The 19,226-nt window shown below is 41.2% G+C and overlaps 1 protein-coding gene across 2 annotated transcripts in view; it reads left to right on the top strand.

The window, feature by feature from the left end:
* IGF1R (insulin like growth factor 1 receptor) overlaps nt 1-19,226 on the top strand; it is a 190,619-nt gene that overhangs the window by 139,374 nt on the left and 32,019 nt on the right. For both annotated transcript variants that reach the window (XM_068409751.1, XM_068409752.1), the window contains 8 exons: nt 529-841; nt 3,432-3,577; nt 5,372-5,516; nt 11,708-11,922; nt 13,920-14,046; nt 15,360-15,598; nt 16,064-16,231; nt 16,434-16,638. In XM_068409751.1, coding sequence (XP_068265852.1) covers nt 529-841; nt 3,432-3,577; nt 5,372-5,516; nt 11,708-11,922; nt 13,920-14,046; nt 15,360-15,598; nt 16,064-16,231; nt 16,434-16,638 — 1,558 coding nt within the window. The remainder of the gene's footprint in view (nt 1-528; nt 842-3,431; nt 3,578-5,371; nt 5,517-11,707; nt 11,923-13,919; nt 14,047-15,359; nt 15,599-16,063; nt 16,232-16,433; nt 16,639-19,226) is intronic.

Below are 19,226 nucleotides of genomic sequence, written 5' to 3'. Positions count from 1 at the left end.
TAAGCAACATTGGGATGCTACACTGGGGTCAACCTAACCATGTGTGCTACAGGATAGCAGTGCTTTATTGTACAAGTGTAATTAAGTTGTTTAAAGGAAGCTTGTTTTCTTGCCAGTAAAAGACCAATTTGAAGTACAAATAGGAAAGACGAGAAATACTTAGAAAGACAATAAGTCAGCACTCAAAAAGAAAAAAAAAGAATTAACCATAATACTAGGGCTGTGGAATAGGTTCCAGTACTTGGCCGTTTCCATTATCCTTATGTTGATCTTGCTTTCAGCAGTTTTCCTTATTATTTAATTGGCTCAAGTTATAAATTTGATCTGGGGAAAAGATACTTTCAGGCAACTAAAACTGAGAAAAACAGAATTTAATTTGTCAGTTTTACAGGAGTTGGTTTTTCTGCAGAGATACTCTAGAGCCCAGGGAATGAAGGCATAGCGTTTTATGGATCAGGGTTCTTCCTTTGATGCCATTCACTTTGTTTAATAGCTCTGGTTCATGCTACCTTGCTTTCTGTCTTGCAGTGTGCCCCAGCTCATGTGGCAAGCGAGCCTGTACAGACCAAAATGAGTGCTGCCATCCCGAATGCTTGGGGAGCTGCACGGCGCCTGACAACAACACCGCTTGCGTGGCCTGCCGCAATTACTACTACGAAGGAGTCTGCATGCCCACCTGCCCTCCCAACACCTACAAGTTCGAGGGCTGGCGCTGTGTGACTAAAGAGTTTTGCTCCAAAGTCCCTGCCACCGAAACGAGTGAATATGAGAGGTTTGTGATTCACAACGATGAGTGCATGGCAGAATGCCCCTCTGGATTCATACGCAACGGGAGCCAAAGGTAATTCAGCTTCTGGGAAGTCCATTGGAGTTGTCATGTTCAGGTTTTTCCACCCTCTATTCTGTGGCAGCTTGTGATGCAAATTCCATCAGGTAGAAACAGCAACGTACAATGGGGAATTGCATGGCTTCCTGGTAGAGGCTTGCTTAGATGAATTCACCATTGAAAGGTCTGATTGTGTGTGGTCCTGTGCATTGTCAGTTGCCACTGGTTCTTCTGAAGGACTTGAGGAGGTCAGTACAATACAGAACCAGGTCTTCAAGTAGACAGGAACAAAAAGAAAGTGAAAGCCCAGGATCATAAAGTTGGAGGTTGGCTGATGACCATTATCACACAGAACAAACCGTAGGAGTTATCTTTCTTTGCATGTTATTTGCTTCATGTGTGCTTGCATTTTGGACACATGTATTCTTTAGTGTATTTAATTTTATTTCCCTTTTTTCACTGTTTCCAGAAGATAACCATGGTGTTTTAGAAGGGAACAATCATGTGGATGGTGACAAAAATAATGCAGCAGCTGACAATATTATACAGAATAATCTTGTGTAGGAATGGCACTCATGTGCTCTTACTTAATTCTAACAACTGGAGTGATGTGTGCTTGTGATTTTCTTATTTTATCAGTGGTTTAAGCAAGTAGCCTTACTTGCTTATTGACCCTTGCAAGCCATAGACTTTGAGTAAAGGACAGTCAGTGTGGTAAAATTCATAGTGCTTCAGTACTGTGCTAAAAAGATGTCTTTGTAGGCTGTTCTGTGATGTTGAGGTTTTTGGATAGGTGGTTGTGATCATACCTACACCAGTTGTGTGTCTTTGCATGCATGGGTGTCATCCCTCCGTTCAGTCAAATAGCACAGCAGTCTCTGGTTGGTGTTTGGATGTAAGCAAGGCTGTAAGCCTTTGCTCGAATCCAGATATTCACCTGAGAAATGTTTCTTTTGTTATCTACTGGAGCTTGTAGTACCAGCTGTTTGAACCGCTTACACTGAAGTGCACGGCCATCCTATCTTATCTCAGTGCTGTGCTCCGCTGCAAAGATTGAAAGGAGCTGTAACTCAAGGCCAGTGAATGTTTTGTTCCCCAGAGGTGGTGTTAACAAATAGTTGCAAATGGAAAGCATTTCCAGTGTTCTTTGTACATTTAGTTGAATGCCTCTTGCTTGTATCTGCAGCTTTTAGTGGTTTGTGGTGTGTTATAGTGCAGGATTTTGAAACAGAAGCTTACTACTAAGAAAAGGAAGCTTCTTTCTTTTATTGTTTATGCATGAAAAACTGTTGTTATCAATTTACATGTTTCTTTAAGCCTCAGAAGAAAGTAGGTTCTGTTTCTTTTAGAAAGAATAAATAGTAAGTCCATGTTTATCAGTGTTGTCATCAGAAGCCTTTGTGTTTGGAGACAGATTTGTTTTTTTTCTTTTTCATTTTTCCCCTCTAAAGCAGTAAGGTGGAGTAAGTAATAATGAAATACCAAAGGAAGTGCTAGAATAAATTGAAAAATAAAAATGACCTTGAACTGGGAAAGACATTTACCAGGAGGAGTGATCAGAGGGCATGGTATGTTTTGTGCACACATGAAGTGGTCAATTTTGAGATGAGTATGCAGACAGTATAACATGGAGCCTTTAAAAAGCTGCTGCAGGCAAAGGTTAGGCTGGCCTGAGTTCTTGTTCCTTGAGTTTGGACGCTAAAAAATGCTTATGAATGCTTGTGAGTATAAGAAGCAGGAGAAGTGAGCCTGCGCTTCCATGTTTCCTCCCAGCTTCTGACAATCTGGTTTCTCTGAGTTTGGGGCTGTGTCTGTGTTAGTGTTTTATAGTCACTGGTGATCCTGTTCTCTTTCCATCTGTGTAGTCCATTTTGAACCTGCTTAGAATTCTGGCCTGTCTCTCCCAATTCCTGTTGCAAATTAGTTTTGCCTTGCATCAAGACGCATCCTTCTGTTTGTTTAAACTTGCTGCTTTAATACCTCTTAAGCTATAAGAAATAGTGACTGATTCCCTGCTCGCTTTCTGCGCATCACTCACGACAGTTGGGAGCGTGGAATTCCCTAGTGCTGAGCTTCAAGTGTTGGTTTAAGGGCATGGAGACAGACAACTTCATAAGAACTTGACCAGTATTTTCCCATCACCAGTTCCTGGTTGGCCTGTTTTTGGAGGTTGGGCCTGGATTAGCACAAAACTTCACAGCACTCTGAGGCTATCTGCATAAATGAGAAGGGTGGTCTTTCTGGGTACAATTACGTTAGAGTAAATGCACAGATGCAAGGGCACTGGGTTTTACCTGAAGTGCCTTCGACTTTGGAAGGACCACAAAGCCTTTCAGAAGCTGGCAGACAGTGGGTATGGGTCCATCCCTTCACTCCCGTGTTGCTGTAAACGGGAGGTACGATGCTCCAGCCTCTCTGGAGTCCAGTGGGCAAGTGTGCTAAGTTATCTGCAGCCCTCTGCAGAAGTATGATAACTTTCATTCTAGCTTGAAGGGTTTGTCTAAGCTTTAGAGGGAAATGTCTTTCAAAATTTAAGTCAAAGCAGTGCGTAGACTCAGAGTTGCATATTGTTGCTTATTTTCAGTCTCCCTTTCTTTCCTAACAGCATGTTCTGCAGTCCTTGTGAGGGGCCTTGCCCCAAAATTTGTGAGGATGGGAAAACGAAGACCATTGACTCTGTCACGTCAGCACAAATGTTGCAGGGATGCACAATTCTCAAGGGAAATTTGCTGATTAACATCCGTCGTGGAAGTAAGTGATTGCCCTCTCTTTATGAACCTCTGATAAGGTGGCTTTTAATATTTTGTCTGTCAGCATAATGATAAGAATATTAAAAACTCAGCAAACTGCTTTCCAGTCCCATAGCAGTGCTTCTGTTTGATTTGGCCCACCATTCTCCAACACACAGATGGAACAGGTAGTCAGCTACCAAGTTATAAGGCAGTGAAAGCTGGTATTTTTGTTAGCTTTTTTGGCAGGGCAGGGAACCAGGATTAGGCAGTGAGATGAGCAGTAGTTCCAAAGGAATAATAAAGGCCCGAGAAGGTGGAAAAGTTGAAAATCCTTGCATCTGGGTAGGTAAATAACTTGTCTGCAAGTTAGGCATGGCACTGTAGGACTGCATAGCCTCATTTTTTAAGGCAAGGTGTGGTGTCTTGCTAAAACATGGAATCCAGAGTGCCGAGAGCTCATATAAAGCCTAGCACTGTGCCCCTGGATGGTTGTCATTAGGGAGCTGGCCACCTTTGTCGCATGTCTTGAACAAGCTCTGGATTAAATTTGTCAGAGCAGTGATTCATCAGCCAGGGAAGTGTCGACAGTTGATGAGTTCTTAAAAGCAGAGTAAAAATCACTGTTAGTTTTTATTGGAAATGTATCTCCTTGTGGAAGGTCCCTGTTGGTTTCATGAATAAGGTTGGAAGATTGAGAGATATTTCATTCCCTTCCTTCTGCTGAATGAAAACTTCAGGGTTTAGAAACAGCAGTACGTGGATTATTTCACTCGTGGTTCCACTGCTACAGGTACAGTCTTCCCATATGGGAGATGTTCCAGTTACCTGTGGGAGTTTTTTATTTTCTAAGTATTATCTTAGAGTGAAGAGCGTCTGCTTCCTCCTGCTTATTTGGTATGGGAACCAACCATTTTTATTTGGTAATTGGGCTTCCCAGCCATCTGTTAGGACTTTGGTTTGTTTATGGCAGCAAACACACCCTGTAGCAGCTTCTCCCATCCTGAGTGCTTAAAAACTTCCCCTCACAGCTGCAGTGTAACTTTGCAGGATAATGACACCAGGCAATGGGCATGGACCAGGGATTGCTGGAGGTAAGGACTGCAGAGCTTGAGCCCGGTGAAGGATGGAGTGTGCAGACCTAGGCAGGGACAGTACAGTTCCTAGGGAGGGGACAGTACTGAAGAGCAGAGCTTGCTCTGCAGTTGTTTTAATAATTTATTATAGAAAATCACCTTTAGCGAGCTGTATGGAACATGCTCCGTGGTGTGAGGACATCCTTATGGTTTTATCTTTGCTGTTTCATCAAGAGTTTTCAGTTTTGTAAGCCAGGGCTTTTCAGGTCACTGAAAGCAATGCTTTCTGCCCCAGAGAAGACCAATAGCATACCTCCACCTCTTCATCTTCAGTCTCATTCTCTGTTTTCCAAAGGAGCTTTCTGCCTGAGCTTTGCTCTGTAGCCAAAGAGCAGTTCCAGACTCATGGATGTGTACATTTACACAAGGGTCTTTTCATCCCTGCCAGAATGCTGGCTCAACATTTGGTGCTGGCTTCGGAGTGCAGTGTCCATGGAAAAAGCAGGTATACCAGTATAGAAAAGCAAGACTGGTTTTCCACTGTTGCTCTGTGGCTTTATTTTGCCCTTCAACCATGTGTCTGCACAGGCAACTGTTACTGGGGGCGAGTACCGGTGTCTCTCATTTTTAAAAGCAACAAATACAAACATTTTCTTTTACTGAGCTAATACTGCATTAAGCAGAATAGTAGATAAAGCTATGAATTGTGCAATAATAAAATTACATTTTTCTTACTGTAGATAACATCGCCTCAGAACTGGAGAATTTTATGGGTCTGATTGAGACAGTAACAGGGTATGTGAAGATTCGCCATTCCCATGCATTAGTCTCCCTGTCTTTCTTGAAGAACCTGCGGTATATTCTGGGAGAGGAACAGGTGGACGGGTAAGTGTTGAGATATTTGTAGATGGCAGTTTCACTTCAATAGAAAGCCGCAGAGAATGAGTCTCCTGGTAAACATTCACGTACTGTTTATAGAATCTTCTCTTCCACTGATACGCAGCATTCTTCTCCTAATGAACACCATTGCACAGTCATCGCTCATTTGGTTTACCGTCCAAATCAGCATATTAAATTGAGTATATTAAAAGTATTTTTATGGTAACTTTGCTGCTGCTTTTCACTTTAGGTTTTTCTACGGAGTTTCTTTACATTGACAAAGCGTCTTCATTTGTTCTTTTTGAGAAAAGAGCGTCTTCAGAAACAATTGGATTTCCTTGCAATTCTTTACTGTTGGCTTTTAGCAGAGTTTTATGGAGAATGTCAGCTGAAAGGAAACCTGAACTTTACTAACCAGGGAGTGCAACTGGAAGTGACCCAACTAGTATGAAACAGATTGCAAGTTGCAATTGTTTGCATCTCCTTGAAATGCTGACATTAAATGAATTATCTATTGAGCAGGAAAAAGACTGGTCCGGAAAACTAAAGTTGATTCCTTGAAATGTTTGCTGTGGGTTATATTGCTTCTCTAATTACACAATGTGTGATACTTTTTGCTGTGTATAAGTCCTGTTTTCCTATGATGGCAAGAGATAGTAGGCAAAAGTTTTTTCTCTCTGCAGATCTTGCAGTGCTGAGGTGTGGTGATGGTCCTTTAGCAAACTGCCTTGCTCTTTCTCTTCCTGAATCAAGTAGCCATCCCAAGTTTAAACCAGTGTTCTCTGGGAGAAATAAGTCTTCCTTCAGTAATGACAGAACTATTAAATGAAGAATTTTGGGAAATCATATAAGAAAAGGTGGTGGGAGGGTCATGGGAAAGGTTGCTTGTGTCTGATTTATCTGCCCCAACAGGATAAAGTTACGGTGTGAGGGATTCTTCACAACCTCCCTCTTTTTCTCAGGCTAGTCTTTGGTCAGTCTTAAATTCTTAAAATTCCACCATCTGACAGAGCGAGTTAAAGGGCAGCTCTGCGTCCTGCGCTTGAAAAGCACGGTGTCTCTTTCAGTAAGAACACTGGCTCTACGGAAAAGCTTGTTTCTGATTGCAAATCCTAGAGGCTTGTCACTTTGCCTAACACAAGGCTCGTTCAGCCCACTTACGATGTGGCGTGCTCTCACAGATACTCCAATTATCAATTTGCCTTTTCTTCTCTCCCCTCTCTCCGTCGCTCTCTTTAAATTTGAGTTTAGCTTTGTGTTTCAAGTAGTAATTATGTTTATGGTACCTTGTATGTCAGCAAGGAGAGCCGATATGAAGGGAAACAGCAGGGTTTTAAATCAGATTCCCAAATAGAGAAGTAAATGGTACAGCTTTGAAGAGGAAAATGAGGCTGAGTGGAGGAGGTAAAATAGCTCTATAGTAAAGAGCTACTTGTGCTAAAATTCACCCATGCTAGGAAGTTACTGCAGTTACATACTTCGGGTCAGGGGCAGTCTCTTTGCTTGGAAAACGCCTAGCATAATTTAGGCATTAGCACAGTCTAAATAACGTTTCCAAAAATACTTAGATGGAAGTAGGCACCTGGCAAGGAGGAACTGAGCTTGAACAATTACTTTGGCAGAGTTATGAACAACGGGGAGTGGGGTCTTAACCTGGGAAGTACTGGGCTGCTGGAACAATAGCTGTTTATGCCAGCATTGCCTTGGGGTGAGAGGGAGGTTAACTTAAGATCCATTAGGGTGGTTGTTCATTACACAACTGACCCCACCACCACCGTCCCCTTTTTTTTTTTAATTGAACTGGACTAACAAAACAGTACTTCAGTATTTCTTTCTTAGTTATTCAGTTGCTGGTGCGTGCCTTGGTTATCACAGAAAATGGAAAGTTTAGAGGGAATTTACTTTGTTTTCAGAGTATTCATTGCATCTTTTGAACACCATGTCTGTAGTGGACATGCTGCCACGGCAAGAAAAAAATTTCTCTTTGCAAATAGGGAAACTGAAATGGAGATGTGCTGGAGGGGTCTTGGTGTCTGTTGCAGGTTGTTGATTCCTAGTATGGCATTTGCTTTGCCAGGCCCCTCTGTCCTCTGCCAGGGTGCTGCGTGTTCGTTGCTGTCATCGACTGCAGCTGCCGTGTTGATGGATGGCATGTGGGCAGCACTGCTCAAAGCATCTCTGGGTTGGGTACCTGGAAAACGAGCAATTTGTGGCCTTCAGGAGCAAGTGAGGAGATGGTGACTGAGGAAGAGATCCTGTTGTGGCACCGACTGGTTGCAGATGTTGTGTTTCAACTTCTGCAGTAAATTGGGGACAGTCTCTATAAAAGCAAAACAGCCCTCCCCCTCTGTTTTCTACATCATTTTGAAGCAGCAGCATCAGGAGCTGTCAGGCCTGTTGGAAGGTGTGAACAGGATCTCTAGCTGTTGTATGGCTCCTCACTGAAGACTTTACGGTTTGTTTTCCTGGGATCGTTGAAGTGAGTTGGGGAGTTCGTACGCTGAAGGGTGAGGCTGGGTTTGTGGGGGGGTTTAAGCAGCTCACCAGTTTACCTTTTCAAACCGAACAAGAAAACACTGAACTTCAGTATTAGTGAGGTGTATTACTTCCAAATCCATGGGTTAGTATAAAAGCCCCTAGTTTCGTACACATGTATGTGCCTTTGTAGATGCAATTCTTGGCCAAAATCAGTTGTTTCTAAGTTGCTTATAATTTACATTAGCAAGGTGTGTTTAAATATCTATTAGAGGCAGATATTCTGTTAATAATCTCAGTGGTTCTGTTTGAAGTGCTGGTGGGCAAACACAAGCAAAAGAATATACCAGCTTTATTAGAACATTAGCAATGTTTTGGAAATTTGATAAAGTTCAGGCTTGTAGGGAAATACTGAAGTATGAACCTATTTAAAGAGAGACCATGAAATGGAGCATTTTGTTTAAGTATTGTCCTCTGTGGTGTTCTCTGTTGTGCTGTTGCGCTGTGTATGTTTGACTCTGTTGTCAGGCCCTCATCAAGGATCAGGGTCACACTGTGATACAAGTGTAGAACACATACCATGTCAATAGACAGTTTCTAGCCAACACATGGCGTGTTTTGTGTATGTAAAGCAGTACAGGTTTTCCTTTTCTCTTGTCTATTACTGGTTGATGTCCCAGCTATCTTGTCTAGTGGGATTTTCTACCTTTCTTGTCATTGTAGCACTGAGAGATGAACGTCTTCTGTTCTGTATGTCCTGCAGGGTTGCTTGTCTTGGCCTGGGGTAGTCAGTCTGCCATAAACCTCTGCTGCCTGGTCGTCTTCTGTAGCCAGCGCATCCAACACTCTCATTCACAGTCCTCTGCCAGTTCTCATTCTCTTTTTGGTGCAAGTCACTTGCCTTTACAGATCATGCATTGCTGTCTTACTATCAGTGTACTTACCCTGTCGTTACCCCTTTCAGGAGCTTTTTGTGTCCTGTACACTATGGAGGGGGACAACGGGTGATTGAAAGCTTGTTGAAACGTTTTCATCAGACACATCTCCTTTTAGTTTGGATCTTATGTTCTGCCTCATAGTTTTATGATGGGTGAATGTGCACAGATGTAGCATTGCATGCAGATAAATGTGAAGCAGGTTTTTAACGTGTGCAGTCGATAATTAAGTGGCTGTGAGTGCTCTGCAGTTGGGGATACACATCATGTTGTGGGAATGCTCTCCTGTGGGTGTGCGTGGGTTATGCAGGTCTCCTTCAGGCTTTTTATGGCAGGCCTGGGACCAGATGTGCCTCCTGCTCCTGTTCAGAGGTTTAGCCTATTCTTCAGGCCATAATCTCCAGTCATTCCCTTAGTTACTGTCTCCAGGGTTTGATTGCCACTGCTTTGTTTTCATACAGTGAATCTTTTATTTTTTCCATGCTATCTTCCTTGGCATCCTGATTTTTTCCACAGCTGTTAAGAGCCAAAGTCTGATATAATCTTTATTTATAACTTTATAACCTAAGCCCTAAGTGCACACTGGTTGCCCTCTGCTCCATCTTTCAAGCCATCCAGCACTGCACCTCTCCTATGACTGAAACTGTGTATAGCCTTCCAAATGTGGTTTCCCTGGTGCTTTGAATGGTGCTAGAATAACTTCCACTGATTTATACTTTCAGTGCATATATGAACCCTTAGGACCTGTTTGCCTTGCCTCGGATGGCTGCTCAAACTTGTGCAGATGGCTTTAATGTATGAGCCACAGTAACTCCTAACTCTGGCCCAATCGCTGTGTAGTTGTGTAAAACACCAGTGTGTGCTTGATTTGCCTCACTTATTCACACTCTTGAAAGCTCACTCACATCGCTTTGATACAAGAGTTATCTCTAGTGTCTAGAGCATAATTGCCCCAGTTGTGAGCAGCAGACAGGCTGGGCTGTTATTAAATATTTAAGATGGTTTCTATAGTCGTGGAGCCACACTTCTGTTCATTGTGTTCAATCCGAGTCCAGCTTTTTGGGTCTTTCCTGAAAACCTTAGTTGCCATCACTTTATCATGCGGCTAATTATAGTGGTGTCATCTTTTCAGCAGTGCACAGGGAGCTGCAGGGATTTTAGTCATCTGGAACAGAGTAATAGGTGTCTCAAATAAACACGGTTTTTGGTGATGCCTGTCAAATCCCACATGCAGTTTAACATCCTTGTTCTCTCCTGGCAAGATGCATTTAAAGCACAAATGTGTATGTACTCCCTTGTCAGCTGAGCACATTCTTCTTGGCATCCATCTGAAGTGGTACCAGGTGTATCGACTTCATTAGCAGTCAAGTCCTGGATAATTAGGGGATAGTTGGAAATAGGAGAAACCACTTCTCTTTCACATAGTTCTGAGAATACACTCAGCATTTTGGTATGTTAGAAGAAACCGCAACCATGGTCATTGCAGATGGCAACCAGAATGCAGAGTTTTCACTTCAGGTTGGGTGAGGGAGGAGTTAATGCTAAATTTTAAATGAAGTAGTTGAAGGAAAACCATAAATGAGTAGTATGTCAGCTTCTTATGAGCCCATGGTTTGTCTGCCATGTTACCCTGCAGAAACTCTGACTGTAGTTACAAGGATGTGTAGAAAGCCTAGTTTAACTACACTGACGTGGGCTTACCAATGCAGGATGGCTTGCAGAAGTTGCAAGGCTTCATTGTGTTAATAATGGATTTTATGTTGATGTAGTTAGCGTTGATGAGACTTTCCACAGAAGAGTATAATAAATGCTGCCGTGAGGGATTGGTTTGATTTAGGTTCATCAGCTACACAGACCTTTAACTCATTTCCCAATTGTGCATTCCTGTCCTTACTGTCCCAAAAAGTAAGTGTCTTTGCAGGTGGTGTCTTGCTGCTGATGTAGAGCCTATACTCTAGCTTTTGTTGCACCTTTTTTTTTGGTTTGTTGTTTTGTTTTTGTTTTTTTTTCCAATTCAGCACAGTCGAGTGGTACCAGGTATCTCTTCTTAATATATAGTGGGATTTACACACACAATTTTGTCTGTGGAAATAAAGGATGTTCACGTTATTCCACTGCTGTGCTTAGGGAACAGGCTCAGCCCGTGCTGCTGCCTGTGTTGCTACTTCTGTACTTTGAAGTGTGGATCCTCTGCTGTGCAGTCAGTGCAACTGGTTACTGTCGGGTTTTGGTGTGTAGGCACAACTGTACTTGGCACAATGTAAGAAATCTTTATTGGGCCAAGAGGTAAACTAAGACAGAGAGGCAAGGAAACCTCACTATGCAAACTCTCAGAGTTGCTTTTGTAAACATAAGCAAGACAGCTGTGTTCACGATTATATTTTATTGTCACCATGCTTTTCCTCCCATAAGGTATGTAAGGTTATTGCTTCCCATTTGCCACAATATGGAAAATCCAGTGCAGAGACCTGCTGTTCAGAGGACATGGATTTATATTCCTCATTGCAGCTTCTATACAATTATTAAAACACATGTTGGAGTGGGCTTTACATGGTGTGATGTCAGCCTTGGAGTCCTGTGTTAGTCATTTCCCTGCCCTCTGACCAAAGTGAGCGTTCAGGGAAAACTTGCTCCATGGGAGAGAATAAAATCCTTTACTCTGCTGAACACCAATTTAAAGTAATAAGAGGAAACACAGTGTTTAAAGTTTGCTTATATTAAGGTATTCTTGGTTGGAATTGGCTATGAATTAAAACTAATATTTTTCCTTCAAAAATTTCCTTCTAGGAATTATTCCTTCTACGTGCTTGACAACCACAATCTTCAGCAGCTGTGGGACTGGAACCATCATAACTTGACGATCAAGGAGGGGAAAATGTACTTTGCATTTAATCCTAAACTGTGTGTTTCTGAGATTTACCGGATGGAGGAAGTTTCAGGAACCAAGGGACGACAGAGCAAAGGAGATATAAATCCAAGGAACAATGGGGAGAGAGCCTCCTGTAAGTAAACAAACACAAAAAATCTCGAGGCAAACTGCATAGGAGGGTGTCACAAAAAAACCCAAACCAACACATTGCCATGTTGCTGATGATTACAGTATTTAGAGTTCAGACATTACAGTAGGCTTTCAGTTTTCTTCTTGTTTAGTTTTTAAAATGTAGCTGTGAAAGTATGTTCGCATGCATGGAAAGTTATGTGGTTACATAGTCACTATCTCATCTGTAAAAACCATTTGATGAAGATGACTGCTTTCCAAATACCGTTTTTTGTGACAGCAGCATCGTATAACAATAGGAGCATACCTGGGAAATGAGAAATAAAATCCAGTAGTAGCTCCAACGAGGAGGAGTTTCTCTGTTTCTTTTGCAAATGTACATCATTAGAGGTATTTTCCTCTCTCAGGTATCTACTCTTTCTTCATACTAAGGAGGCTACTGAATAACAATTCCACAGACATGAAAACAAACTGTTTCTGTTATGTTCAAGCTTCTTTTCAGCTCCTGCTGAGTATTGTACCTTGCTGCTAGAAATGCTCGTTGTAAACTCAATTTTCTGTTCTTTATTTTCAAATTATTTGATTTTGAATTGAGAACACTTTTTAGTGTTCTACAGTATTCCTAAACTTCAGCGTGTCTGCATTTAATTTTGGATTTTGCAATGGTCAAAGTTATTGGAAAGTCCTCTTTTGGCTTTGGTAGTCTTCACATCAGGTTTCCAGGTGTAATCAACACATTGAAAAGCAATCTCTTATCTAGGAATTAAGACAACAGAACGCTTACAAATTTGACCTAATACTCAAACTCTTAGAACTGAAATGCATTTTTCTTTGGTCTATTTATGGTGTTCTTGGAGCTGGGTAAATTAAAATAGATCTTGTGTATAAATCAAGTCCCCTTGTTCTGGATGTGTTTACAAAACTAGGACACGTACTCGGCTGAATGTCTCTTTAGGCATGATGCATAAATGCAGATGGCATAGATCCTTGTTGTAAGCACACTCCATTCTCTGCACATTCAATAGAGCAAAGGCTTGCAGTCCTGGAAGAGTTACAGACACACAGCCAGTCCTTACTACCACTGAGGCTAGTGCCAGCCGCTGCCTGTTTTTTTTAAAAAACCATTACAGAAAGCTTTCTGACTCTGAGAAGGGGAAGAGAATCAACAAAAGCTAAACTGCCTTTGAAAAGATAGCACCAATAGTGCCAGTGTACATGAGGGTGAAAACCTCTTTATTTTCAGAGACTTCTGTGAAACATTAGAAACTAACTCACAGTTGACACTTAGAACACAATTTCTTCATCCAAGAATTAAGTTTTTAATATGCTATTTTGTTTTGGATTGGAAAGCTCAGTGAGTTGGTAGTGGGAAGCCATTCATTTCAAAGCTGCCAGCTTCCATCCAGCTCAGTTCAGAAGAGTAGCTGGAAGCTGCTGCCATCAAATGGTTGTGCTGTATATGAGCTGAGTTTTGGAGTTCTTGGTCCAGCCTCTCATGAATAGGTATGTAAACTCCTTTGTCCTTTCCATGTTGTCCATTCCTCAGAAAAACAAATTATAGTTGTCAAAAGTTGTCCTGGAAGGTGAGCACACAGAGTCCAGTTACTACTTTGCATGTGTATTGGAGTTGGATGATGAATTTAGTGCTTCTAAACCAGTCCTGTGAATAAACAAAACTTCCATTCCTCGCTCAGGGAGAGTCTGAAGTAGTTTTCAAGAGCTTTCTGATGATGCTTTAGAAGAAAACGTGCTTCAGAGAAAATAATAATAAGTAGCTCCAACATATTCTAAAATGATTGCCAAGGTTACTGCTTACCGCTAAGCACTCAAATGTAGTAGCATGAAATAGGAAGCTCTACAGAGACAAAGGCTGTTGGTATACTGTGGTATCACAGGTACTACTGGAAAGGTAAATTAGCTAAAACTGATACCTAAGAAACAGCAAAAACTAAGAGGCGATGGGATGCTAACTCTGTCATGTCTTGTCTTTTTGTATTGCAGGTGAAAGCCACATTCTGCGTTTTGTTTCCAACACCACGCTCAAGAATCGGATTAAACTAACGTGGGAACGATATCGCCCTCCAGATTATAGAGATCTCATTAGCTTCACTGTGTACTACAAAGAAGCGTAAGTAGATGTTGCCAGACTAATTGGGACAGTCTGAGAGACAGTAGACAATTCTGTTCTGACTTTGGTTTACTAGCAAGAAAAGTTAGTCAGCAAAGTCCTTCGGGTAGTTCCTACTTCATGCAGGTTACATATCTCATCCAGTTTACATATTTTATTCTCAAGTCTTGCTTTTGTTAAAATTCTTTTCTTGGTGGAGCACAAGCCCCCTTTAAAAAGAGGATTGTTTTGATTGAAGCCTACAAATGGATTTCAAATTTGGAGGAAAAAAAAAAAAAAAAGGGATGGCTTGGCTGTTCTGAGAGGTCTAATTTGGACCTCTTCGTAAGTCATGTCATGTTTACCGAGATCTTTTTCTTCTCTAGTCATAGTACTGACTAGAGAGCGTCACAGATCAGGAGTTTGCCCTATCACTGTGATGACTTGTCTACTCAGGTTTTGGGGTTATTTAGATTATCTAGCTTTGGTAGTTTTCTGCATTAGTATCTCTTGATAATGAAGTAGTGGGGCAGTTGCTGGAGAGATCCTAATTTTGTGGGAGATGTCTCTGCCATTGCACATCCTTGTAGTGTCTCAGGTTTAAAGTAGTCAAAAATGCAAATGAGCACACTAATAACTCTCTGAGCAGTTTGGAGGTGTGAAAAGGGGGAGGTTCAGAATGCTGGTAATGACATACAGAGCAAGGCTGCGAGACACAAGCACAAATTGTTAATATCCAACATCGCTTGAAAAAGAATATCACTGTGATGGTGTGCTATGATGAAATAAACTTAGTGCTGCTGATGATAGTAATTAATAACAAGAATAGTACTTCATATGCTCTTGCGCCAGTGTTGCAACTTATGAACAGTAGAACTACGTGCATATGTAAGTGTGTTTGTATTGTGTGGAAGTAAAAGGGGAAGAAAAGCCTGTTTGTTGGACTGGTCAAGGCCAGTCATGGAGGTTTAGGTTCCTTATAGTAAAAAGCTCAGCCACTATCAATTACTGTTTTGAGTTGCTTCTGTTCCATATATGTTTAGCTAAGTATGTATGAAGCACTTTACTGTCTGTTTTGGTTAAAAAAATATAAATTTAGTGTTTTCTTGGAGAACCTTGCCTTGTTGCTAGTGACTGAAGGTAAGACCTGCAGCTAAAGCTGCACTCTGAATTTTATAGTGCTTGGAAATAAATATGAATTTTATTCTGCTATGGAAAAAAGTAGGCTTTATTTGTTTCATTGAGCAACATTGAAGTGAGGCACTCTCATAAATATATGACGCTTTTTAGCAGAAAATAAATATTTTGTATTTTTTTTGCTTTTGATATTTCAGGCCATTCAAAAATGTGACTGAGTATGATGGGCAAGATGCGTGTGGCTCCAATAGCTGGAACATGGTTGATGTTGACCTGCCACCGAACAAGGAGAACAATCCTGGAATTCTACTGCAGGGATTGAAACCTTGGACTCAATACGCCATTTATGTCAAGGCTGTTACCCTCACAATGATGGAAAACCATCATATTCATGGAGCAAAAAGTGAAATTGTATATATCCGAACCAATGCTGCAGGTGAGCTCCTGGGCTCTTGGGTAAGAGGTTGATAATGCTGCAAGTGTGCTTATTACATTATCATGCAAGTTCTGTTGTTAATACAGAAATGGAATTTATGTGGAGATGATGTGCATAACGCTAGAAAGTTTAAGTAATACTGAAAGCAGCATTAAGATTTGAATTAAAACTCTGTGGTTATTCAAACATTATTTTCGTTGGGAACTATGAGAGTGTTTTGGAGTTAAGATTTCAGACTTTGTCCCATTGGTGAAGCTAAATTTAAGTACAACTTCGGATTGGGACTGTAGGTCGTTGCAGTTGAACCCTTAATAACTGTTGTTGGTGGGGCATAAGTAGAAAATCTTTTCTTTGAAATAGGATGGTGTTTTTTCCTGCATTGGGAAAAGCTTGCATTGAAATGCGTTGTAGAATGCTCTAGATTTAAATGCCTGCCTTCTCTTTTTTTCTTTTTTTCCCCTCCAGTGCCATCCATTCCCTTGGATGTTATTTCAGCATCCAACTCCTCATCCCAACTGATTGTGAAATGGAATCCTCCCTCTCTTCCCAATGGCAACCTCTCATACTACATCGTACGATGGCAGCAGCAACCTCAGGACAGTTACCTTTACAGACACAATTACTGCTCCAAAGGTAGGAAAACAAAATGTGGTGTTGAAATGTCTGTGACTCTTACCTGCCAGTGTACTTCATTTACAAGAGCTAAAGCCTATGCCCTGCTTCACAACTCTTTGGTGAATAACAGAAAGTAGAAGGGAATGGGTAAACGTGGTTTGTTGCTGTATTATAATATGGAGAGAAAAGAAACGAGCTGCCTCTGTTCCTTTCTTTTAAGATAAAGTCCCAATTCGAAGATATGCTGATGGGACCATTGATACAGAAGAAGCTACTGAACCCACCAAGCCAGAGGGCTGTGGGGGAGAAAAAGGACCTTGTTGTGCTTGCCCCAAGACAGAGGCAGAAAAGCAAGCTGAGAAGGAGGAAGCGGAGTACCGGAAAGTCTTTGAGAACTTCCTTCACAACTCCATCTTTGTCCCCAGGTAATGGATTTTGGATGCTTTCTCTTTGCAAGTGGGGCTAATAATTTCAATTTTTAATATTTCCTAGAGCTCAGGCTTCCTGGACATGAAAGCATAAGTAGGTAACACCTGAAACACACAAACATTGCCGTTCTTTTTGTGAGACAATCCGCAGCCTTAACTTTGCAGTTTCTCTTATTCACTAATTTTTGTCTCTTTCTCTCAATTTTAGCTGATAGTAAGGGTTCTTACCTGTATTCAAGGACTTTAGTGATGGTTTCTTTTCAGAGTGAAGAGTCACTTGAGGACTTCTTTGTCTGTAAGGGTTTCAGAGGTGAGCAACATGTAGGAGACAAAGGGTTTCAGATGTGATTGTTCTCTAAATAGCCATTTAAGTGATTGCGTTCCTAATCTGAAGATTTATTTGCCTTTGAAATTGAGGGCATAGTCACGTCGCAGAATTGAAACTGGTCTTCCTTTCTCACTGCACTAATTGCAAAGGGCATATTGGTTTCCTGGGTCTATGCTGCAGAGAAGTATTAAATATGCCCACTCTTCCAGGATAAACACTACCGCTTACACATTAAGTGGAGTAGTAACGATTTTGTGCTGCAACATGGAGTAGATACTACTGAATTAATTGGTGATTTTGATCCTTGAGTTTCCAATTTATCCTTCATGTAAGCTGTTCTTACTTTAGATAATTGCATCCTGGGGCCTAGCACACAGTGTATAGCTGTTACGTTACAGTCTATAAGCAATTGGATTTCAATCGTGCATGTTATCTCATTGTCTCTGTTGGCAGGTGAAGTTTATGGTACAATCCTGTGTTTGAGAACTCTAAAGTGTGGCATTGCTGCTCATTCAGACTGGTTTATATCACTGTGCATTGTGATTTTTGGACCTTTATTCAAGGATGTGTTGGATTGACTCGTTTAGGGTTGGGACTGTGATATGTGCAGAGCATCTTAGCTTTGTCCAAAAACTGAGAACTAAATACTGCCTGTCTTTGAAAGTGCTAAGTATTGTATCTGGACTGTGTTTGAGTCATGTTTAGCATTTGTGGTTGAACTTGTGTAGTGTTTCCCTACTGATGATGAGAGTCAGCAGCAAAGATGAGGTGCAGAGGAGTAGCAGCCACCATGACTGGCCAGGATGTAATTCCAGAGCAATGTGAGATCTTGTAAATATGATCTGATTTTGGACTTTATGAAATTGCATAGCGAGGAGTTTTGAAACGCATGTGTCAGGTCTAAATGACTCAAAGGTCTGTTACAAAGGAATCTCTTTATTTCACCAAAGCATTGTAATTTAAATCCATTATCTTATCCCAAATTTTCTCGCATTCTCCTCCTCCCAAAGGAAACTCATAGAACCTTGAACTCGGACAGTAACAAATAAACTGACCAGTTCACAAAGAATTTCCTGAAAGCTTGGCCATTTCCCTTTTTTCTTAACTTACTGTCATAAGGGTGTGTTTTGTAACAGCAAGGGCAGATAAGGTACAATGCTCAGAAATAGCTGCACAGCTAAGCAACTTTAAGGAGACTGTATGTCAGGGAAATTAAAGATGATGAGCTAGGGAGACGTCTCCATTGGACAAATCTAAGCAGCTCGTTACTTGCTGATGTCTATTTTTTTTTCTTTCCCAAGGGAGAAGTTAATTAATGTGGTGGTGCAAACGTCAATAGTAGTATTTGTTTCCAGTGTTCTACCGCTCTCCAGGATATTATGAAAAAGATGCAGCATGTAATACAGCATGAGAATAGTTGACTTGCGTGGTTTTAAGGTTGTTTAAAAAGCCTGTTGATGTAATCTTGTGTGCAGCTTCTGGATGACCCTGTGCGTATCACTGCAGTAGGGAGGTAGATTTCAAACATTAGGACTATGGTTAGTCTTGAAGAGATCTCCTCCTGTGGTTGTGGGTGAGTTAATTCAAGTGTTTTGGTTCTCTAATGAGCAGGATGAGATGGGCTCTGTATGTAGCAGAAGGTATCCGAGAAGTAACATTAAAATTGCCATGAAGTATGAGAACAATTAGCTTTTATGTTAAATGACCCACTTTTTTTCTTCTTTTAAATTTCACTTTAATTTTTTATAGTATTATTTTTTCTCTTGCATTTCTCTTCCTTCCTCCTTTAACAGATGAATTTTCATGTTTTTATCTCTAGACTTTTCCTTATGTCCTCGGATGCTTGTTTCTTGTCTTTATCTGTGCATTTCACGAAAGCAGGAAGCTGCTTGACAGAAGAGCAACGGTGTCAAATGTCTTGACGTTTTAATCATGTTTGCCTTGTGGTTATCCTGCAGGTCTTTTTCTCTTCCTGATATGACTGTAGTTTTCACCAACAAGTTTTGCGTTGCTTTCTCTTTATCTTTTTCCCCAAGGGCAAGGTAGGGCTGTACTTCTCTCTCCCCACCCCCTTCCCCACCACCACCAAGGAGCTGAAACTTCATGCATCCCATAAAAGTGGTGATAAAGTCGTGCCTTTGGGGTTCTTGCATTGGCATGTGCTTTTGTGGTTGATTGAAAATGAACTTTTTATTTTCACTGCTTTTATCACAAAATCTGTGCAAATGTTCACCAGTTCAGTGCTGGGCATCCCGTG

This window comes from Nyctibius grandis, chromosome 11 (assembly GCF_013368605.1).
Source record: "Nyctibius grandis isolate bNycGra1 chromosome 11, bNycGra1.pri, whole genome shotgun sequence".
Taxonomy (NCBI): domain Eukaryota; kingdom Metazoa; phylum Chordata; class Aves; order Nyctibiiformes; family Nyctibiidae; genus Nyctibius; species Nyctibius grandis.
Note: the sequence above shows the minus strand (reverse complement) of the source record. Positions and strands in the feature narration are given on the sequence as shown.